The 25,190-nt window shown below is 42.1% G+C and overlaps 1 protein-coding gene across 1 annotated transcript in view; it reads left to right on the forward strand.

Moving 5' to 3' along the window:
• The first annotated feature begins 432 nt into the window (after window positions 1–432).
• LOC308298561 (serine/threonine-protein kinase/endoribonuclease IRE2-like) overlaps window positions 433–25,190 on the forward strand; it is a 29,606-nt gene continuing 4,848 nt past the window's right edge. The window contains exons 1-4 of the mRNA XM_080742200.1: window positions 433–741; window positions 16,124–16,287; window positions 16,366–16,586; window positions 21,294–21,447. Coding sequence (XP_080598326.1) covers window positions 453–741; window positions 16,124–16,287; window positions 16,366–16,586; window positions 21,294–21,447 — 828 coding nt within the window. The 5' untranslated portion in view covers window positions 433–452. The remainder of the gene's footprint in view (window positions 742–16,123; window positions 16,288–16,365; window positions 16,587–21,293; window positions 21,448–25,190) is intronic.

Consider the following 25,190-nt stretch of genomic DNA (forward strand, 5'->3'; position numbering starts at 1 on the left):
ACACCTCTAATCTCTTTACATCAAAGGGAATAAATCATGTGCCAGATGATGTCATTAGGTCTGCACAAATGAGTGGTCAGGAAGTCTTGACAGACAGGCTTAGAAAACTGCAGGTAATAGATCATGTGCCTAAGGATGTAATCATACATGCAGGAATGGGAATGGATGGATACATGAAAGACAGGCTTAAGAAACTAAATGAGCAGCTCAGCAAAACAAAATCAGGAAGTGACACAGAGCCATCAAAACAACCACCAAGAGAATGGAACAGAACCAGTAAAAGGTTTAGTCAACAGTTAGAGAAGCTTGCAAACACTCATGAGGTTGACAAAGTAGTCAAAGCTGGGCATGTTGTGATGGGGAAAGGTGATGAATTCCGCATAGCAAAGGGTCATGGAACTGATGTCTTCTTGGGGTTAAAAAGTGATGGCACTGAAGCTGCAGTGAAGAGAATGACAAAAACAAACTATGGTGTGCTGAAGAACGAACAATACTTGTTACGTCTTCCGGAGCTTATTAATCATCCTTCCATTTTACGATATTTGGACTTTGTAGAGGATGAGAACTTTGGATACCTTGTTCTTCAGTTATGTGAATACAACCTAGAAGAATACATTAAGAAAGGAATTGAATTTCCTGAACAGGTGATTGCACAACAAGTTCTCACCAGCTTAAAGATACTCCATCATCAGAAACCTCCAATTCTCCACCGGGATATCAAGCCTGGAAATGTCTTGATTGGTAAGTTTTATATTTTGTTTATTTAGCTGTCACCATTATCACAGGTTAAAAAAATAAATAAATAAATAAAAAACTAGTGGCATTGAACACAATCACGTTGATGATTATAATATAGAACTCTTTGTAAATCTAAATTCAAAATCTAAAATGTCTAAAAATCAAATAACTTAAAACACAAATCTAAAACCCACTAGTATGCAGGCTTAACATGGTTTGATTCAGTTCAGTTATTTCCAAAAGATTCCCTTTTATTTTGCTTTAGCAATATAAAATGTTTTTATATTCAGAAAAATCTCAGTAATAATGCCTCTCATTGTCAAGGAAGAAAGTACCATATGTCGCTGACTTGCTTTCATCAAAGCAAAAAAAAAATGCACCATAAGACGATGGCCAAGGCATGGCCCATATCTGTGTGGCTTTCTATTGATTACTCACTATGTAAGGGAAATATTCGCACATCCACTGGATAGGTGCAGGTGCCTTTGATAGTGAATACTGAGGAAATCATGAAAAGATATTTCATGAACAAAAAATCCCACACTCTGCTCTTGCTCAACTGCTCATCTTTATTTCACTTGACAGACGTTTCGGTCCCACTGGACCTTCTTCGAGAGTGTCTTATTGATTACTCACACCATGGAGACTTGAGTTCAATGATATCTTTTGATATTTGTTGCATTCCTAAGACAATAATTTGATAACAATAAATGTGCCCACATTGATTCCGGATGGGGACCCGAATGCATTTGGGTCCCCTTCTGGAATCAATGGGGGTAAATGTACTAAAATATAATTTTTGTCTTAGAAATAAGACAAATACCACAAATTATTATTGATTATAGAAAAAAAGTCATTTTGGGGGTGAACTTTTAGCCCATATCAAACTCATATATGGGAATGCCGATATATGGAGCAAGACAGCCCATATCTGTGTGACTGGTTCAGACAGGAATCTCCATGTATAGGCATGAAAGGGATGTACTATATACAGTACAGGTATCTCCATATATGGGTAACTTGTCCGATATACATCACTGGCCAGATGGCCAAGAATTGGCGGGCGAGGTCGCATGTCGCCCTGCTGACAACTCATCTGCACTGCACGTGAGCAAGCGACTAGAGGTGCACCGATCCGTTTTTTTAAGTTCCGATCCGATCCGATATATTAATTTGGCTATTTCCCGATAACCGATACGATACCCGATATTTACAGTAGGCTACATAGCAAAAAAGCTTCACCTTTAAGCCATTTATTAATTGTAGGATAGCTTCAGTTCAAATAACAGAGTGCATTCAGTGCAACTGAGTGAAAAATGCAATGGCAACTCTTTTTATATAAATTCTTCAAGAAATAACCCAGTCTAATTATGGATATAATATTGATGCCAGCTGATCATTCACTTAAAGTAATATACTACTGTATATATGTTTCAATAATGTTGTGCCATTGCTGCTATGTCTGTGTCACTGTTAGAGCTTCATGATTATAGCAAAACCTTTATTTTTAAATTATGTGTAGGCTACATTTCAGATGATTTATTTAAAATATTATTGTTAATAATATTATTATTGAATAAATATTGTTTTAACAAGCAAAATCGTATCTTAATGCAAAAGGATTGTCTTAAAAGCTCAAATAAATAAGGTTGCATTTCCAAGGTGAGACATTTACCTCACAATTAGTCTGGTAGGATTCTCCTTGAAACATGGGCTGCATATTGTTGTAGTGTTTTTGGTTGGTTTCTTTTCTGAATGTTTTGAAGGTTTGCACAGGGCTCTACTTCCTGTATTGTCTCAGCTCAGATTCTGAGCCTGGACAACTTCCTGCCCAGGAATATCATAGTTTTGGCCCAGAGGTTCTTCTCGCCCCCCTAGTGGCGAAAAAAAGAACCTCTGGGAACTCAGATTGCCTCACAATAGTCTGACTCTAGTCTGGTCCTTTCAAATATTTAAGGGCAAAATTATTACCTCATGCCCCTGCTCTGGTTGTTATCATGGCTTGTAAAACCCATGGGTAAAACCTCTGTATAGGGACTTAATACATTTCTGTTGCTTAATGTACTTTGTGAAACTATCGGAGGAGACTATAACGACTTTTAACGAGCTTCACCTGGACATGCATTAATTAATCCAGCGTGTGGAGACACACGACGACATCAAGCAAAGTGAACTGACTTTCAACAACAGAGAAACGGGAGGTGATTCTCCTTTGAAACTGGCTAAAATAAAGAGACATTCATAGGATGGCTTTTTCTGCATAGCTTGCAACAGCATAACAGCATTATGTCTATGAAAGTGAAAGTAAAACTCCTTCTGACCGTCTGGACGCAGGAAAGCCTGGTGACACGATGATTTTTTTTTTCTTTCTCCATCTTTTTTTTAGACGACAATGACACAGGATTATGGAATATATCCTTACGTTGCAAAGGTAATCAGCACCATCTGTATTCGGTAGGCAGCTAATGTTTACTGAGTCTCAGGCATAGAGTTATAATAAGTAGGACCATCTTGCTGTGCAGCAGCAGGGAGTGCAGATAATGTAAAGAGAGGCAGGGGCTGACATTTCTAAAAAGGCATTTTGGTGGACAATTCTCTTGAATGTAGTTATGGTATGGAAGGGGGACATTTGCATTTCTTTTACCATAGTAAAAAAAATGCATTCATGTACCATAGTAAAAAAAATGCATTCATGGTCTGAAGAGGGCAATTTTTACAGACACAAAAGGGCAGGGGCTCAAGCCCCCTTTGATGTCTGTGTGCACGTGCCTGCTGTGCAGCCTGCAGCGAAGCCGTGTCTCGTTAGACAAGGGTGGAGGAGCGACAAAAAAAAGTTAGATCCAAAAGAAAATTTTGGGATGTTTATTTAATAATTATATGCTAAAAACATTTGGTCATGGCCTCATGGGCTTACAATTGCGTGATTATATTGTATATTTATTATTATTATTATTATTTATATCGGGGCTTGGATCGGCGACGTTGTGTCGATATCCGATATAATTAATTAACATTAATTACCTTCATATCGGCGGCCGATACCGATCCAATATCGGTATTGGTGCACCTCTACAAGCGACGCGATGTGCAGCGTAATACTGTCCGCATATGGAGTGTCGGCCATTGCGTTGCGACGTAGCCTGAACCAATCAAATAAATAAATAATAATATAAAGTGTTGGGGGGGCGGGACATGGCCATTTACCTCTATGGACATCGCCGCGAAACCTCGCTGAAATAGAGGCTCTGCGAGCGAAAACCGGAGGGGTGAATGACGTTGTGGTATGATGCGTTGTTGCTCGCGGTAGGTGAGGACGTCCTCATTGAAACCAAGGAAGTTAAAATATAAGGAAGGGAAACCATGTGACCGCCGGGACCGGCCATGACACTCCTATGGGTGCCAGAATGATGGAGCCGGCTAGATCAGCTCATGAACAAACCTGGAAGAAACACTATTTATGAACGACTGAGACGTTTGTCATATAATCTGTTCAGGAATATAAAAGAAAATATATCAAAGGTATTTTTACAATCACTTGCTTTTCAATGTGCACAGTGCATCATTAAATAATAATAATAACAGTAAATTATAATCATTTCTGTCTTGTATTGCGAGATTTGGTTCCCAGACAGGAAACGGTGGATAGTCTCTCGATACTGGCACCCATGGTGAGCTTCATGGCTGGACATGGCGTATCCCCATTGTCACGTGATATCCCTACCTCCTATTTACCTTGATTGAAACAAATGTATTTTAATGAGATTTCATCGCTCGTGTTGCATCGCGGGCAGTGCGGATGAGCTGTGTGGCGTCTTACTAGTACTACATAAGCCCAGGGGGCGTCACAGCGGCAAGAGTTAATAGGACAATTCATAATGCACTTTTCCCCTTTTCTCCCCCCGAAATGTACTGTAGTGGAGTCAAATGTAGCGGAGTGAAAGTTATAAATGTCCCAAATACTCTTATTAGTCCTCAAATGTACATTACTTTAGTAAAGGTTTGAGATCAATGTGGAAATTGTAATCAAACCAAAATAGCACATGTAAGCTCACAGTTGCGACACGTGAGCTTGTAGATCTATTTACAGAAGGAAAACACTTCCCGCTACATCATCAGGAATCACAGATTGGAGCTCAACATGGCTATAGAAATTCCACCAGCGCATTTTTTATATATTTCCATTGACCATATTCACATGGTGAATGAAAAGCCACCCCAGTTGCCACCCGATCTAGCAAATTTCAAACATGGCCGCCAGGTGAATATGGTCTATTAGGGGTGTAACGATATAGTAACTGAATCGAAAAATTGTTTTTAATTTGCAATGATCTACTATATCGATATGCAAAAACCAATATTGTACCGTTTGGATCTGTATATCGTATTGTATCGTTTTACAATGAAAATAATCGATTGTATGGAAACTAAGTATTTGTATTTAACAATTTAAGAGGAAAATGAAAAAGAGGTGTCTAATTACTTTTCCATTCCATATAGCTACTCTTGGTCCATCGATACATGTGTGTAATCTTTGTGTTCATGTCAAGGTGCGGGTTTGTCCATAATGTGTTGTCCATTTATTTGCTAAAGAATTACAGTGTTTACTTATTTATATCCATAATAATAGATTTTTACCTTATAAAACCTGCTCTATTCGCACATTTCACACAGATTTAGATGTCTTTGCTAAATAGTACGATATTGATTTTAAATCATTGAATCGAATCATATCGTATTGCCATGAATGAACCAATATCGTCCATGTGTTGTATCGTCAACTATCGTATCGTGATGCGTATCGTATCGCTGTTGTATTGTTACACCCCTATGGTCTATAGCAGGGGTCTTCAACGTTTTCAGGCCGGGGACCCCCAAACTGATGGGGAGATGGAGCAGGCACCCCCTACCACCTCGTAGGGTGGGGGGTCGGGGCTACGACATCTTTTTTATTTTAAACATGTACAAGTTACAGCGAGCAGGGTGGGTCGTACCACTACCATTTCTAAACATACTACTTATTAACTGAGAACCAATGTCAATAATATCAATAATCTGTCAATTGCATAGTAATCATGTATTCAAGCTATTCAAAATGGATAGAATCACGATTTATTTTTTATGTGAAAAATGAAAAAAAAAAAAAAAAGAAATCTTTTTTTTTTTAAGCAATAATTTCATGGACCCCCTGCAGTACCTCCGCGGACCCCCTAGGGGTCGCAGACCCCCTGTTGAAGACCCCTGGTCTATAGACTAGGGGTCTTCAATGTTTTCCAGGCCAAGGACCCCTCAACTCTTTAAAATAAATTTTCTTTTCTAGTCTTATTATTATTATTATCACCTCGATCACAACATTGTATTTTGTCTCCCTGTAGAGTAGTGAGTGGTGACTATAAAACCTTGATTCTCTTTATTCTTAAACCTCACATCAACAATTGCACTGTTGAATGCAACTCCATTGAACGTGAATGCACGTTCGCGACTACTGCACCTGCACGTGTACGCCCAGCATGGAGAGTCACAGACACGGAGGCAGCCAGACTGACTCGCTGGCTGTGGCTGGCGAAACTAACATGCTTAAAAAGTTTGTTTCAAGTTTCAACCGAACAATTACTTTTTCCAGACGGTCGAAACTCGGAACTACAGACACATGTACCATACTACACATCTCTCCCGGGACTGTCATTTTTTATATGACACAGAAAAAGGCTTTCAACTCGGAAAGGGTGAAAGTCCTTTGCTGCCTGCAGAGCAGCGAGCGGAGAGGGGGAGAGGCTAATGGGAGAGGAGCTCTGCTCCACAGCGTTAGTGGCCAGATCTATGGGGAGAGGAGAGGTGACGATGCTCACACAGTGTCACAGACAGAGATTATAGATGTTGGATCATCATAATAACATTATTGGCTATTTTCAGTTGTGGGCGATTTTCACAGTAACACAACTACGCAAGTTTACTACAGCAGTCATTCAACTTAGATTGTTACAGATGCGACCGGCCAGGGGTGCGTTAGAGTACCGAAGCAAGGTACTGTTTGTTTTTACGTGAACCGATACTCGATGGTACCGACGTCATGCGTTCAATACCAATAAATAGATTGACCGGTACCCAACCATAGGGATGTGACAAAATATTCTGCGCCGATTTGGGCCGAAAGCGTTAAAAATAATACATTAATAAAATAAATCACCAAATAGTGTGAAGAACTCTCAACACTAAAAAAAAAAAAACATAGAGGGCACTGTTTTTCCCTTTAGTAACCTAATGTTATGTAGGCATTCAAAAGTGCTAAATAAATGTTTTAAAGAACCATAATCAGGGCTCTAAATTGCAACAGTTTTGGTGTACTAAAACAGCGCTCATTAACATCTATTCATTCCCGAGTGGCTGAGCAGCAGCAGCACAGCCAGCATGCCACAGTAGAGTGGTGTGGCTAACAGTAGTAGCTTCTAGAACCTAGATTGTTGTTGAAACAACAGGAACAGAACAGAGCTTGCTGCTCCGACATTTGAGCCTGTTATGTGACAAATAAGAAACAAGAAAGGGTGACACAGTCAGTTGAGGGAGGCTGCTACCTGTGAGTATGGACAACTGAGAGAGGAGTTGATAAGAGATAAAGTCAATCACACAGGACAGGTCACTAGAGACAGTGCATACAAAAAAGTGTTTTCTGCTGGTGTTTCAGTCCGAGTGTATCAGTAAAACTGTGCCTAAACTCAACCCTAACCTTAACTCTTTTACTGCCACAGAATTTAACAAAAAGCTCAATCCACCGCCAGCTAAATTGAGAATTGTCGCTCATCTTTGAAGGCCTACTGGAGAAAATCTGTTTTGACTATAAAGACAACAATGATATGGCAACGAAGAATAGAATGTCTACTTTGTAACAAAGTAGACATTTTTATCATGTTCTGTCCATTAGCTAGAAGCTGCAGAATATGGCCTAAAAACAGCTCTTTGAGAACATAAAGCTGAGAAAAATGCATTTTTGTGAAGAAGACATTTTCAGGCAGAAATCTCTCTTTAGCCTTTTATTGTTGGCTTCAGTAACATCACACCTATGATCAGTGGTTGTTTACAAACAAATTCAAAAAAATAAAAACAAGAAAAAGTGTTTTTTTACACACTTTTAGTGTGTAAGAGCAGTAAGAGCAGAGCAGAACATTGACACAGTGACATGAGATTCAGCCTGAATCCTGCTTCAGCTTTCAGGGTTCTCTTTATCTCACAATTTTTAGGTTGAAGTACAGTACAAATGATTGTCTAGTTTTACGGGGGGTGGGCTGTAAGGTCGCAAGTGAATGACCTAGCTTTTCATTCAGCCTGCACAGGGCCTGGGGCTCCATTCTGTTTCACTACAGCCAGGCTCCTCCGGAAGGGCTCCACCGAGTCTGCTGAACTCTGCACCCCTACCACGTACACAAGCCTATGGTCGATCTGTAAATCATACAAATACATAATTACTATAAAATACATGAAAAATATTACACCTCCAAGCTCACAACGCGTCACAGCAGAATGGGTGGAGGTTGGGGGCCTAATATTTTCATCAAAAGGCTGTTTTAGAAATTCTCTAACATTCTATGCACTTCACTGCTTACCACACACACATATATATATATAAACATATATATATAGTAATTATGTAAAAACAGCATTCATGGTCTGGAGAGGGCACTTTTTACAGATGGATAAAAGGGCAGGGGCTCCAGCCCCCTTTGATGTCTATGTGAGCATGTGTCTGGTGCTAAGTCTGCTTTACATAAAAAAGGTTTTTGTTCTTTACCTATCCTTGTCCTTGGACAACTACGATGTGGCAATGAAGAAGTAGGCTCTTCATCGTCGACTCATCATCTAAAATCATAGCCAGGAAATTATCAAAAGGTTTATATGTAAACAAATCAATTTACAATTTTGACATTTAGCAAATGACTTACAATAAGTTCATATGTAATACATAAAATGCAGATATAGTAAATAGTTACCATGCATTTACTGTCACAGTGAAATGCCCTTTATACCCTGTATGTATAATATATAAAATGTCACAATGCAACATAGCTCTGTTTACACAAAGCTGTACTCCCTCCAACTGTATACATGTTCCCCATTTTCAACAGTTTTTATTTGTAACACTTGCTTTGGCAATGTAAACGTATGTTTTCTCATGCCAATAAAGCTCCTTTGAATTGAACTGAAAAGCTACATCATCATCATCAGAGATGTAGGCCTACTGATGATGATGATGATGATGACGACATAGCGAGGTGGGTGCGGGGCGTCCACCGCACGTGCATAGTACGTGCACGCGCGTGCACTGCACGTGCACCACACGTAAAAAGAAACCTCTCCCTCTCTCACACACACACACACGCATCGTATGCACGCACACACAAACTAAGCCAATAAATCCTAAATTCCCATCAAATAATCCTAGTAGCTGTGCAGTGCACCGTACACTACACGCGGTACGTGCACGCACGTGATAGGAACTCCACATGTGTCCTGTGTAGCGACAAAAACAAACGCATGCACTTGGATCCTAACTGCTTGGATCAAGTTACTGATCCGGTCCGGATACGGAAACATTTCTTGCATGTATGTGTACGTGTAAATAGCCGGATGCAGTAGGCGGGCTCTAGACCGGATCCCAATGTCGGAGTGGCAACACGTCGCAATGGAAAACCGTTACCCCATCTCACTGATAGAGGGTGTCAGGTTAGGGTTAGTTAGGGTTAGGGTTAGGGTAAGGGTTAGGGTTAGGGTTAGGGTTAGGGGTAGGGTTAGGGTTAGGGTTAGAAGTCAATGTTCGGAATGGCGGTGTTTCGGAATGGCGGGGTGTACCCCTGATAGAGACCAGGCTTCCACACGGATGCTCTGTTATCACACAGTATACAACTATACAGTATACAACTATACAATACATACATGCACTGGATAAAGTCTTACCACTTTGGACAGTAGAATCATGGCCTCTGTTCTCCGAGGGGTCTCTACGCGGAAGCCATTCTTCGTTGGCCAAATCGTCCAGTTCGTCTGTCTCTTCACGGTGGCGGCGGTGCATGGTCTCTGCTGCTGCGGCGATGTGAGCCCCCGGGCGGGGGGATCCATCCTGCACGGGGGTCGAGCTCCGTCGGGATCGGTTTCCACAATATCAGGAGGCTCTTGATCCACTTTTGGACCCTGGTTCTTCGCGACTGGTACCATCTTCAATCTTTTTATCTTCAATACCAACGGCTACAGTGGACTGGCACCATCTTCAATCTTTTTATCTTCAATACCAACGGCTACAGTGATCTTTTTCTCTTCTTCATCATCATCATCATCATCATCACGACCACCACCACCATTCATGGGCGCTGGTCCTGGGTCACCAACACGGGTAGGTTGTGTAATCCTAATTCTAACAAAGTTTATTTCTATCCGTGGATCTGCTGCTGCTGCTCCTCGTCCCGGGGGGGTTGGGTCGCGCTTCGGCGGAATGATACCAGCAAGTTGAGGCTGAGTTGGCCTACTACTTGGCCTAATACATCTCAATATTCTAGTACTGCTAAATACTACTACCTACTACAATTACTATACTACTAATACTATAAAACAACTGATTTCCGACAAAATGATCGCTTTTACCAACGTGTCTCTCTCTCTCTCTACTAACAGTCCGATGCAAAAAACAATATAATCCCCCAAGGCTAGCAGCTAGGCAGGCGGAGCCAGGACAGTCTGTTTACTTTTTTTTTAATGACGCGGTTTCCGGCTGTCCTCAAAACGACCCGACGACCAATTATACGTTGAAAAGTTGAGCAAGGACGTCTTTTATCATAATCCATAAAAAACATCAAACGAACGAACGGCCGTATTGGCGCGCCTCACTCTCTAGAATTGGGGCGAACAGGAACGTCCAAAGCAGTATAAGAGTTAACCTCAGTAAAACTATGCCTAAACCTAACCCTAAACCCTAACCCTAACCACACCCGGTGCGCATTTCCGAACGCACCCTTTGATACACTCGGACTGAAACACCAGCATAAAACACTCTCCCGCATACAACGGATGGATGTCAGCCGCGAGTCCCACCCAGGCAGGAACGCTCGGATAGGACTCAGCAACAGTCCCCAGGCTCAAATGAGAACGCTATGTGCAGATTCTGCGGCAATACACACAGGTGCGGACGCAACATTTGCCCCACATTTGGGAAAAAACTGCACAGACAGCCAGACAGGGTGATAACAGATTGTGGCTCTCAGTTTGACTGCGAGGCTTTCAGGAGATTCGCAATGGAGTGGGACTTTGACCATGTGAAGGCCTCCCCCAGGTACCCGAAATCAAATGGAAATGCTGAGTCGGCCGAGAAGATAGTGAAGAATATCTGCAAGAAGGCAGCCAGTGTAGGTAACGACCCATGGCTGGCCATTTTACAGTGGAGGAGCCGAGTGTGGTCACTGGGGCCCCAGACAAGCTGTGGGTAAAACACCAGACAGCCAAACTCTGGTACGACAAATCGGCCAGAGATCTACCAGAGCTGTGTATCGGACAGGACATAAGGATGAAGCCCCTGCCTGGAGACAGGACAGGCAGGTGGCGAAGAGGAGTCTGCCTACGACAGGTGGGCCCCAGATCATACTGGTGGATATCGAGGGAACATACTACCGCCGCAACCCAGTATGCAGGAAAGCGGCCAGAGGGGCGACCCAGTAACGCGATGGACATTAGCGATGACACGGGCACAGGTGCCCAGGAAGTCACACCACACATGCGGAGCGACAGCCGGTGGAGGTGCCTAATAAACAAATACAAAAAAAAAAAAAAGAAGTGAAATGTGACATGTCTGAATATTGTTCATTAATGATTGTTCATTAATGTTTGGAATGCTGAATTAATTGCACTAATGTTTATTCGCACTAAGGATTTCAGCAATGCATAAGTTGTTATTTATAAAGGGGGAGATGTTATAGAGAATTGTTCAAATGGTGATACAACATTTGGTACACATCATCTTTGGAGACCACACTTCCATTTAGGAAACCGGGCCAACTTGTAAATCAAAGATGGCAGCCAATTTTTCCAAGATGGCCGCTTAAATTAGACAGTTATTGCATTTCTGCTTATATTTTCCAATAATCGTGTAAGGTCAACCACCTATAGGACTCCCATAGTATGTTTTTGAACATTTTCAAACGGGAGTTACCATTTTAGTGAGAGTATATGTGAGTGGGTGCGAATTTGTGATGGTCCGTTAACCAGCCGCCACTAGGGTAGTGCGAACGGTGCGGTCGCACAGGGCCTCGCACCTGGGGGGCCTAGTGCTAGGCTTTTTTAACAAAACACTTTCCATCACAGACCTAAAATCTAGGTTTGCTTACATGATGAATCCGCCTAAATAATCATGGCATGGGGTGTAGTGGTGGAGGGGATCTGGGTTTTGGTCAATTTGCTAAAAACAACTAAAACGTCTTTGATATTTGTTGCCAAAAGCGTACTTAGCAACTTTTTAATTAATCAAAAGTTGTATAGTTCATAATCTAATTTTGATCGCTAAAAACTGCTTCACCGCCTTACTGACTGACAGGACTGATTTGACCAGTCAGTCAGTCCGGAAGTCCCGGTCCGTCGGTCAAATCAGTCCGGATATTGGTTCCGCATATTGATTTCCATCCACCTTAATGTTAACTAAACACGTTCATATATACACTTTCTGGTGGTCCGAGAAAGAAAACAATGGGTGTTTTGGAATCAGCGCGGCGTCAGTTTTCTAACGGTGCCCATCACTTGGCTGATTGAACGTGTTATAGCATGTATGCTAAAAAGCCCTGGCCAAAATAGTAAACGTTGAGGCCCCACAAGACCCACAGATTGTCATTCAAATGGGTCCCAGAAAAAATGTATGGGTCCTGATAATATGTTTTTGAGCGTAGATTGGCTATTTACAAAATGTTTGCCTCTTTCTTATATTTTTACAATTTGGCTAATATTTTAACAGTTTTTTGTAATATAGTGCGTTGATGCAGTAATGGTCTTTTTTATTTTCTTTCTTGTGGTAGGGCCATTCAAAAAGGTCTTAAGTAGGCTACCCTACTAAACGTGAAGTAATGAGGACTAGCCTATCTATTGTGAGAATGAGATTAGGTTACACACAGTAAAAGCTTAAAATTAAAGTTAAATTAACTAGAGTGGTTACTGAGTGTGTACCAGTGTCCAGTGTGTAGTGGCAGTGGTTTAAAGTAAGTAACTAAGCAAACTTGCTCAAGTGCTGCACTTAAAGACAATCTTCCAGACCTTTACTTGTAACAGAGTATTTCTGCATGGCTGTATTGATACTTTTACTCAAGTAAAACATTTGAGTACTTTTTCCACCAATGGTGCTAGCCGAGCATGCATGCATGCGCACGCACGCACGCACGCACGCACACACACACACACACACACACACACACACACACACACACACACACACACACACACACACACACACAGTCACCCACAAGCCTAGTACAGGGGACTAGTTGAGTGGTAGCCCCTCATTGCAGTGTGAGAGCGACACGTTACGAGAGAACGTTCAGAGAGAGACGGAGACGCGTGTAGAACACAGCGGTTGTAAATCACCAATAATTAGATTCTCCGCTTTGAAAACTGGACTTTTTATGACTTAATTACTTTATGACCTCAGACCGTCTGAGAAAGTAGCTTAGCAAGAGGCTAACGCAAAACGAATGTCTTCCTGTGGTTTGTAGCTGCAGGCTAAACTTGTGTGCGTCCGAAGGACCCTGTGATGAGTGGATTAATGCGACCTCAATTAAACATATGCGTGAAATACACGGGACGCATACGTAATGACATCACTGTATATATATATATATATATATATATATATATATATATATATACACATATATGACAGAGAAGGGGCTCCTGCACATCCAAAAGGCCCGTATCGAAGCTCTAATCAGCAGACATGTATACTAAGGCTTCATCAGGTGCTAATAGCGCGTCGTGCTAATAAAGAATTAATAATGCAGTAAGCAGTGGTCCATCGCAGTTCATTTGAAGTGTTGCAGTCCCTTCTGATGTATGTATGTATGTATGTATGTATGTATGTATGTATGTATAAGAGGGCACTTTTGATAGAAGCAGTTTGCTTACCAAGCAGAGCGGGGGGTTGACGATGCACTGCTGACAATGACCAACAGCATATTAGAACATTTGCAAGAAGATCCCAGTTATGTGAAAATAGTGTTCAATGACTTCAGCAGTGCGTTCAACACCATCCAGCCCCACCTGCTGGTGAGCAGGCTGATGGACTATGGTGTGAATCCAAGACTTATTATTTGGATAAATGACTTTCTTCTAAATCGTTCTCAGCAGGTCCGCTTTAATACAGCTGTATCTATGTCAAAGATGATCAACACAGGTGCCCCCCAGGGCTGTGTCTTGTCTTCTTTACTGTACATACTGTACACCAATGAATGTCGAGCCTTAGGTTCCACCCAGACATTCTTCAAGTACGCTGACGACACAGCCCTGGTGGGGTTCCTTAAATATGATGATGAATGCACAGGCAGATTTGATGAGGAGGTGGAGCACTTCACAACATGGTGCTCGGATCACTTTCTACAGGTTAATGTGACCAAAACTAAAGAAATGGTCATAGACTTTAGGAGGAGTGGAGAAGTAGTCCCACCCACCCTTGTAAACAAGGAACCTATTGAAAGGGTCAAGACCTATAAATATTTAGGCATCGAATTTGATGATAAACTGAAGTTTGACGAGTGTGCTAAAGCTAAGGTTAAAAAAATGCACCAGAGAATGTTCTTTCTACAGAAACTAAACTCATTTCACGTAGATCGTTGCATCCTGCATATGTTCTATAAATCTGTACTCCAGAGCATCCTGTCATTTGGTATGATATCTGTGTTTGGCAACATGCGAATTCAGGACCAAGCAAAACTGCAGCGCATGATTAAGATGGCGAGCAGGGTCATCGGGTGCACTCAAACGTCTGCTACGCAGTTATGTGAAGACCTAATTGTGAGCAAGGCTGAGCGCATGCTTAGTGACACTGCTCATCCCTTACATAGCAAATTCGAACGCAGTCGCCGGGGCAATGGAAGGATGCTGCAAAGGAAAATTACTACATCTAGGTTTGGTAATTCCTTTGTCCCCTGTGCTATCAGACTTCTAAATAAAAAAGTCAGCAGATAGTTACATGTAGCAGTTGTAGCCTGTAGGAACATGTTTTAAGCACTTTTAAGTACAGCAGACTGTATTGTCAGTATTTCATGTTGGATGTTGTTTGTGATTTTTATGTTTTTATGTTTTTTGTATTCGCACCTCTGGACCAAATGAATTTCCCTGAACGGGATAATAAAGTTTACCTTGACCTTGACCTTGAGCATAGATTTATATATGTAATTGAAGTACAACATATGGTTTGGGCCCCCATAAAAAGGTGAAATTAAACAAAATGGCTGGCAACAGTTTGGTAGATTTTAATTTAAGGGTAGCACTTACTTGATTTAGTTTTGTTTTCATGTTAAATTGTCACACAAACCCCGCAACCAGCAGGACGCGAGACAGTAATTCGCACAGGGCCTCGCATTTCTCCCAGACGGCTCTGAGTTTCATTAGTAGAGAAAATAATAAGAACAATCCTTAATTTTGTGATACATGCATGACATTTGGCATGATCATTCTTTTGGGTCAACTCTAACTTTAGAAACACTATAAATGGTAACTCCTGTTTGAAAATGTCCAAAAACATAGTATGGGAGTGCTATTTGGTGACATATATATATAATATATACAAAAATGCTATTTTTGGCAGTCATCTTGAAAAAATGGCTGCCATCTTTAATTTACGAGTGGCTTGGTTTCCTAAATGGAAGTGTGGTCTCCAAAGGTGATTTGTACCAAATATCCAACTTGTATCGTCATTTTGAACAATTCTCCCAAAATATTGCCGTTATTTAGAACACTCCCTTTGCATACTCACACACACACAACATTTCAGCCTACCAGGACAAAAACTGTAGGCACAGGAGGGTGGGATAGGAAGATTTGATCACCCATAGGTGGCCATTTTGAAAAAAAAAAAAAAAATTGCCTAATTATTATTATTGTGTGTGTGTGCGTGCGTGCGTGCGTGCGTGTGTATATATATATATATATATATATATATATTATTATTCTTTTATTTTTATTTTTTGGTTTTCAGCCAATTGTTTCCTATATTTGGTACTCGGTTTCGGCCAAGAATTCTCCTTTCGGTACATCTCTACTGGGAACTCTAGGACTGGGCCATAGTCATATCAAAGAAGAAGAAAAACAAAAAGCACCTAATGTATTTTTGTACTTATACTTGTAGGCCTATTTATTTACCAAATTTACCCTACAGATGAGAGAGGGAATGCCAAATTGGCAGATCTTGGAATAAGCAGAGAGCTGCCCGAAGGACAAACATCACTTCTCACAAGCAGTGCAGGAACAAAATGCTGGAAGGCGAAGGAGACCATTAATGAAGACGGTGATGTACCGTATACAAGAAGTGCTGACATCCAGGTTTGTAACAAAGAACAATTTAATCAATGAAAACAACACAAAGGCTACTGTAACTAAATGTTGATTGTCTTTCTAAAGGTTGCTGGGATGTTGTTATATTACATCCTGTCCAGAGGATACCATCCATTTGGTAAGTCAGCTAGATGTGAAGGCAACATTCTGGATGGAAACTACAACCTGGAGCATGTGAAGGATGTCCTTGCCAAGGGTCTCATCAAGAGTATGATCAATGAAGACCCAGAGAAAAGACTTTCAGTGGAGGAATGCTTGGCTCATCCTTACTTCTGGAAAAATGAAAAGTATGACTAACAGGCAAACATTTTCAGTACATACAGCATTATCTTTTCTCAATGTTATTCTATCTTCTTTGTACTTTATCATGTTTTAATCACTACCAGCTCGTCTTTAACCATTTATGTCCTGTTTAAAAAAACATGTTGAAAGTAGCAGATCTACAAAATCACCATGATCACCAAAGCAATAAACCATTCCCTACAGTCCGGCCATGTTCCATCAGTACTTAAAACTGCCATTATAACACCCCTCCTCAAAAAACCCACCCTAGACCCAGATGTCCACGCTAACTACAGGCCTATCTCCAACCTCCCATTCATCTCCAAGGTGCTGGAGAACATAGTCGCCGCCCAATTGCAACATCACCTCAACAACAATAACCTTTCAGACAAATTCCAGTCTGGTTTCCGCTCCGCTCACAGTACTGAGACAGCACTGGTCAGGGTCACAAGCGACATCTTCATGGCAGCTGACAACGGCTCCCCCACCCTCCTCCTCATCCTCCTGGACCTCACTGCAGCATTTGACACAATAGATCACACAATCCTCCTAAACCTCCTCCACCATACCATCGGACTACGTGACACCTCCACTGGTTCCGGTCCTACCTGACCGGAAGAACAGAGTGTGTCTCAATGGGAAGTGCAAAATCCCCGACCCAATCAGTCACCTGTGGCGTCTCTCAAGGATCCGTTCTTGGCCCCACCCTTTTCACCCTGTACATGCCCTCGGCAGTGTCATCAGCAGGCAAGGATTATCTTGTCACTGCTGCTTCTTTTGTGTATCATCCTCAAATGTCCAACTCAGTATTATGTAGCCACGCCCTTGTCTCTGGTCCCACTTGGAAGAGGCCGGCCTCTGAAGGTGGTTTGTACAGGGGGCAGGTGTTAATGATGTGCTCTGCAGACTGCTCAGGCTCGTCACACTCACATGCAGCACTGTGTGCCAGGCCCCACCTCTTCATAGCTGATTTGAAGCAGCCGACTCCAGTGAGCAGGCGGTTCAGTAGGGTCCATTTCCGGCGTGGTATAGGTCATCTCTGAGCATCTCTTGTGCCGCCTTGTTGTAAGGGTGGTGGGACTTGAGGCTGTTTGGAGGCTTTGTATCCACTGTAGTGTTGTGTAGGATATGCCAGTTGTGTATCTGGGCTTTCCCTGCCAGCTTGAGGGTAGCTGCCTCTCGTCCGAGGCGAGCTGGGGCAATTCCTGCAAGGACTGACAGGTAGGACACAGGAGTAGGCTTCAGGCAGCCAGTTATGGTTCGGAGTTGTTGATTACAGTGTCAACCTTTTTGACACGTGGGCTCCTACACCAAGCTGAGGCACAGTATTCAGCTGCAGAGAAGACCAGGGCTTGGGTGGAAATTCGAAGTGTGTTGGCGGAAGCTCCCCAGGTCGTACCAGCGAGACGGCGGATAAGTGAGAACCTTGATGTTACTTGGCCCTCACGTCTTCAAGATGTTGAAGGACAGTGTTCTATCCAGGCGTACCCCGAGGTATTGTGGTGCTTGTTGGCATTCCAGGCGCTTGTTGTCAACAAACACATTCACTTCCCTTTTAGCTTCCCTGTTGTTCAGGTGGTATGCCACCGACACGTCTTGCCTGTGCTGAGCTGCAAGCGACACCTATGGAGGTAGGTAACCATGGCGCCCATGTCCTGATTGAGACCATCTTCTATTGCTTTCCAGGTTGGTCGTCGTAGCATAATGGCCAGGTCATCTGCGTACCCATACTTCCTTGATGTTGTCTCCGGCAGGTTGTACAGTGGTCTCCGGTTGAGATTGTCCCGCTTGCCAAACTGTTTTCCATAGAATCCTAAAAAGTACCTAAATTAGGAACACCCCCAGATTCCTTAGCCGGATATTTTATTTATTTCAAGGTGTAGTGTTGCCATTCAGCCACGGGGAGGCTGTTCAGTTCAAAGTAGACAAATGTTTTATTTTAATTCATAGCAGCAGCAAAGATAAAAAAAACGACCAACGCGTTTCGGCCAAGGGTGGCCTTCATCAGGGTCCGCTAGAAATGACAGTGACAAACGTCATTAAATAGTGCCCAGTATCATTGAACAAGACTTCACCAATCAGTGATTAGTAGACAATAACAAAACATGACCACACCAATACCCAATGATAATACATTAGAAAACTAAAAAATAGAAAAAAATAAAATACAGTACATCAGGTTGGACTATGGGGCCCCATAGACAAATAGAATAACAAAATGCATGCTTAGAACCACAGAAAGTAATATTCAACATGTTTATAAGATTGCAATATCAACTATAAAAAAGTAATACTTTATGAATGCTGAATAGCCAAGTTTGTTTCAAAAAAGCTCCAGCAGGAACTCTGGGAAGAGAAGTTAACAGCAGGGGAATACAGAACCACAGGCCTATGTACTGTAGGATAGACTATATGGGGTTGTGACAAACATAGAACTTTTAATCTAAGAAAAAAAAACTCTTTAAGGGTCCATTTGGTTCCATCAACATTTACCCTTTTGAAGTAGCAAAAACACTTGAGACATTAGCAAAAACACTTGAGACATTAAGTCAAAATCAATCTCTCAGTTTAAATTGCAGTTTACTGGGATTGAACTCGCAGCTTATTTATGGAACAATTCATGAGTTGAAAATATATCAAATAAAGACACAGAAATACAGTATATACAATACATATACATTTTTATTTATGTAAACAATATGTGTTTTATACAGTTTTATTGTACATGTGGCGGGGAGAGTTGCAGCCCTAGCCTTGAAACCTCAAAAGTCTAGTATCTCCGTTGCTCCATAGGGATATTCCTATTGGAGTGATGGTTAAGATATTGGACTTTCATGCGGGATTCCTGCGTTCAAAGCCCGGGTGGGGAGGTTCGCATTACCTCTCACACACTAAATCCACAGATTGTTTTTTATACCTTGTTATACCTTTGAAGCTGGGAGCCACCTCTGTGTCTCATTAGTATTTGCTATACATATAACGGGGTCCTCTCTATGTTTCCCACCTCACAGCATTAGTTTTAGTGAGGTTAGGGTTAGGGGTAGGTTAAGGTGGTAAGAAAGTGGGGAACATAGAACCTGGGGAACATAGAATCTGGGGAACATAGGTACGGTCCCCATATAACAACATCATTTACTTTACATTTTTTGAATGAGAATTTGAAGGTTTTCCGAAACCGTAGGTTTGGTTTTAGAAGGCAAATTAGAATTGCCTACAGTGAGTGTAAACAGATTAGACATTAATCTATTAAAATGTTTAATAAAATAAAAATAAAATAGCTGATTATTTCAAGTGAGCACACTATCAAACTTATCTAAACTTATGAAGCAATCTCAACACACTGCAATTTAATGTCATTTCTAGATTAGAGGCAGCCAGCCAGTAAATAGTTGCTCAGCCCCGACACCTAGAGTCCACCAATCTTATGACACAATGGGAGGCCTCCAGAGGCGTGTTTTAGCCTAAACTCCACCCTTTGAAAAAACAAAGGGTGGAGTAAAAAACAGAACCTTTGGCAAAACCAAACCCATAGGTAGCTTTGAGGACAAAGTCAACAGGAGATCACCGTAGATGTAGCTGTTAAAGAGCATTGGGAGAGGACTGAGCCCTGGGGGAGTGGGGGACTCCATTCGTCAATCTTCTAAGCCTGCTTTGCTGACCATCGCTGGTCTGTAGGATGAAACTGCGGTTTGACAGCATCTCCATAATGAAGTTCACCATATGGCGATCTGGTAATGTCCTGAGAAGCTTGAGGTGGAGTCCGCAGTGCCAGACGGTGTCGTACGCGGCTGTCAGGTCAAGTAGCACAAGCCCAGCCTTCTCACTGGACTGGAAGCTGTCTTCAATGTCCTGCGTGAGCAGTGTTACTTGGTCCACTGTCGACCTGCCCCGGTGGAAACCAGCCTGTTCCCTCTCGAGTTGTGGGTCCACAACCGGCTCAATGCGGCTTTGGATCATCCTCTACATGATTTTAGATGGGATGCAAAGCAATGATATTGGTCTGTAGGACTTGGGGTCTTCTGAAGGTTTATTAGGCTTCAGCAGGGCAATGACAGAAGCACGGCACCAGGTCTTGGGGAGCTTGGACCTCCAGAAACAGGACGAGAGGAACACACAGAGCCAGGCAGATGTAGTTGCACTCTGGTGGATCATAAACTCTGGGTGGATGTTATTGTGTCCTGGTGCCTTGCCTTGGTTCAGCCTGCTAATAGCATAAAAAGAAAGTGATGACTCATCACTTTTCACAGTTTTGTGAGGCCAAAATTTAGTCCAAGGAATATTTTTTTTTTATGAAAAACAAATGCTTGCAATGGATTCAGAATCACAAAGAACCCCTAGTTTGACCCCTCAAATGCTACTTAAAGCATATTCTTTTCTTTTTCTAATATGTTTCTTTTCCTGTATAGTGAAGTCTATGGGACAATGAATATACACATGGCATTTTTTTCACTATGTTTCCGGCAGAGCAGTCCTCTAATTCTGTGGACCTTAATGACCAAACTAATAGATAAAACAGAAATAAAAAGTACGGCATGACATCACAGGTTCACCCCTATTCCTTGAGCTTTTGGGCCTGTGGGTCCCTGACTAATAATGTCATGCCCAAAATATGGACACCAGTTTAAAAGTAAATATTTCGATCAAACAGCAAGGCTTCTACCAATGTGTTATGTTCTTTGGTGCAATCATTTTCGTTTTGTAATTTCTTCCAGAAGACTTAATTTCCTGGAAAAGGTTGCAAATGAACAGGAAATCGACAAGCACTATAACAACTCTGGGCACAAGGACCTCATGGCGGTGTGGAACCAGCAGTGTACTAAGGAGGGACAACACTTCAGCACATGGATAAACACAATGGAAGTCAAGGTGACTAAGGGGGTTTTTATACTAGGATGCTTGGAAACGCTGCCGCTCTCGTTTTGGATTTATTACCCAAAAAACGTTGCGTTTACACCTCATTGGTTAGTTTTTGTGTTTACACGACAAATTGACAACGCATGAATTCAAGCAAAATTTGTCATGTTCACAGCCTATATATACTGTGTATTTACCCTTCAACTATAAAATGTATATTGTTTTTAATGAGACATGCATTGTAATTAGGCTACGCTCCCATATCCATAATATTATCGTCTGTTCGCATATTCATTGAGTCCCGCGGCAATGTACAGTTTACACCTACTCGCCTGTCAATCAGTTAACAGTGCATGGCTGCAGTGGATGAATCGGCACATGAGAGGCACGCACAACTATGGGCTTTAATAATCATTAAATGGTTGGGAATACATTTATTTATGCCTAATCATTAGTTGGCTGAGAATGGAATACTGGTTTAAAGTAACTTTGAGGGAGAGGAGAGCTTTTGGTTATAGCGACTCCAGTCAGATCAGCTGTAGCAGCCAGCTGCGACACACGCACTAAATTGATCTGACCTACTTTTAGTCTTTTGCTGGCAGTTGTAATTGATTGTTTTGGAGAAGCATTCCAATAGTATAAACATTTTTAAAAGGCTTTCATATACTCCTTCTATCATTGTATTCTCCCGTATTTGGTCGTTTTCTTTGGTTACACAGCTGCAAAAACGATGCGAAACCGCACTAATCCACTTCCAGAGCCGAATTCAAAAAAGTATCGGATTGGGTCATGAAAACGTGTCTCCATTTGTCAAAATGGCCGAATCACTAGTAAAAACTATCGTCTTACCAATAATTCGTCCTTGTGTAAAATTCGCTTCAATCATGTTCATGCGTGTCCATGTGGGGGGCCGCTCTCCATTCTGACATGCTGCCAGTCAGACATTGACTTCTAATTGTCTGAGCCGTCTATGTGTCCATTAGACTGAATCATGTTCAGGTGTGTCTGGGCATCCATTAGACCAGTGTTTCTCAATCCTTTTGGCTTGAGTACGTCCCCTTTCCCTGTTTTTGAATCCAAGTAGGCCTACCCCCTTTACCCGACAACATTTTCCTAAAATTGCAATTAAAACAACTAGAGGTATATGATGCTATGATAACCACCCCTATTCAAGAATATAACGTCACAAAAAATAAGAAAGGGAATGAGTTTCAAACATTGCCTCCTGAGCAGATGTGGACATAACATTTCAGTCCAGTTTTCATGTCAATAACTTTACATTCAAACAACATTCCAACACACCCCAGTTGCCTGGTACCGTGTCATTGTGGGCTAGCCTGAAAGGCGAGCACACTTTAGATATTGTCATTATTGTGGGCTGGCCTGAGAGGCGAGCACACTGATGTAGATGTTGTCAATATTTCTTTATATACTATATCAAGTTCTCCTCAAAACTTTGGCACCTTTCTACTCCTACATACTTAGTCAGAAAATGAAAATAAAAACATCAATGTGTTCAGCTTACTGTGGCGATGTGTGCTATTACTTTTTACAGCAATCGGCCAAATGGTGGCGCTGTAGGAAGCCTTCGAAAGTACAAACTTTGAACAGGTATAGCTCATGCTCTGTGGCGACGTTTGCTATTACATTTTACAGCAATCGGCCAAATGGTGGCGCTGTAGGAAGCCTTCGAAAGTGCAAACTTTGAACAGGTATGGCTCATGCTCTGTTTGAGGTACAGCCATGAAACCTGTATACACGTATGCGTATCCTCATGCCGAACAACTTTTACGCTCTGACTTTTAACCTCTGAACTTTAGATCCCCCAAAATTTTGAATTATATGAAAAACAGTAAAAATCTTTCTCCTGGGATTTTTGCGTTACGCGCACGAAACATTTTTCACATGAACTTTGGACCAATATGGTCAAATTGATCAACCAGATTTTTTTTTAGAGTGAAACATTATTTTTTTAATAATTCAATGAATATTGCAGTTTTATGCAAATTATTCTTCTGCCTCTAAATCATACATACAAAGTCACACGTTCATGGCATTTGGCAAAGATGTAGAGGGTTAGTCAAAGTATAACTGAAACCAATTTTATTACAATCGGCCAAAGGGGGGCGCCAGGGCTCCAGGGTGCGACCTATTAGGTCGCATATGCAACCTAATTTCATAAAGTGCGAGTTAAAATTTAACCAGGTCGCACCGGTGCGACTTGAGGATGGGTGAAAAAGAAAATCCTCGATGAGGATCGCCTGACGCCTCTCTTCTCTCTCTCTCGCTCCATCTCTCTCTCCCTGGCTGCCAGCCTGCAGAGCCTATAGTTGCTCCACCCCTCCTTCTCTCTCTTTCACTCACATATACACACAGCACACGCGCTCACCGTCGGTCCAGTGAACTCGTCGAGTTATACACACAGACAGATTCTCTCTCTCTCTCGCTCACCTTGGATAGATATCACATATATACTAACCTTTCTTTGTATAACCATGCTGTGGGTTGTTTGTTTGCTATTAGATTAGCTATTGATTAGCAATCGCTCGTGTATGTTTCCACCGTTGGTTACATTAACCTACTGTTACGTTAAAACAGCTGTGGCTCGTTAAAGCTATACTGTGTAAGTTGATAAACTAGTGGTCAGTAGCGGTATTGCTTTTTTCGGCAGTTTTTTGCCCGGAGTCGTCGCGGACCACCGCCGCAGACCACCGGAACGGCGCCGCAAACCACCGTGACCGATACAAATCCGTGGAGAGGTAGAACGCATGGTAGAACGTAATTTTCTGGACAGGATTTGGGGATTAAGAGGTTAAGAATCCTACACCATGGTAAACACTGTAGCTGAGCGAGGCTACTTCCTGAAGACAGCCTGTGACAGCTGTGATTGGCCGGTAGTGTATCATGTGCGTATGATCGGCGATGTGATTGGCCAACGTATACACAACGTATACAGATGATGCAGATGACATTATTTTTCCGCGAAAACCGGACCCCGGTCAGGATCATAGAAAACATGTAAGAGAAGGCTTTAGAAGCTGAAAATAACGGAGTGGGTGTTCTAGAACTTTAGCGATTTAACAGTTAGGACAATTTTAAGATTTGTTTTATAAAAAAAGTTACATGCTATAACTTTAAGGAACTTAGTGCTCAAAATGCGCTTTTCACTTCATAGACAACAACAACAACAACAAGTAGGTCGGGAGTGGCTTATTGTCGGTATCAGCCGGTAACACGCGGGAGTCTGTCCCCGTTACAATGCGCTAGACCCCTGGGAGATGGACTGCTGAGGTGGAGCGCCACACCTACCATCAGCTCCCAGTACTTGCCGCACGACTTGCCAAGCCGTGCTACTCATACGCTGAGTTGGCGGTGCCCGGAATCGAACCCATGACCTTGCGGTACAAAGGCGAGAGCTCTACCGACTGAGCTACCCGGGCACACTTCATAGACAATTAGCTCAAATGGACGGCACCTGTAAACTTTTCTGTCTTTGGTGTAGCGTGGGTTCTGTGTAGAGACAGAGAGAGAGAGTGTGTGTGTGTGTGTGTGTCTGTGTCTGTGTCTGTGTCTGTGTGTGTGTGTGTGTGTGTGTGTGTGTGTGTGTGTCTGTGTCTGTGTGTGTGTGTGTGTGTGTCCAAGTGAACGTTTTCTGTTGATCAAGCAGCCTATACTTCCCAGTATCTCACTCCAAAACCATAAGGACAATTTTATTTTTCCATCCTGCATGATAGCAGGCCTAATGCATTTAGTCT

This window comes from Nannobrachium achirus (genome assembly GCF_963921795.1).
Source record: "Nannobrachium achirus genome assembly, chromosome: 14".
Classification (NCBI taxonomy): Eukaryota; Metazoa; Chordata; class Actinopteri; order Myctophiformes; family Myctophidae; genus Nannobrachium; species Nannobrachium achirus.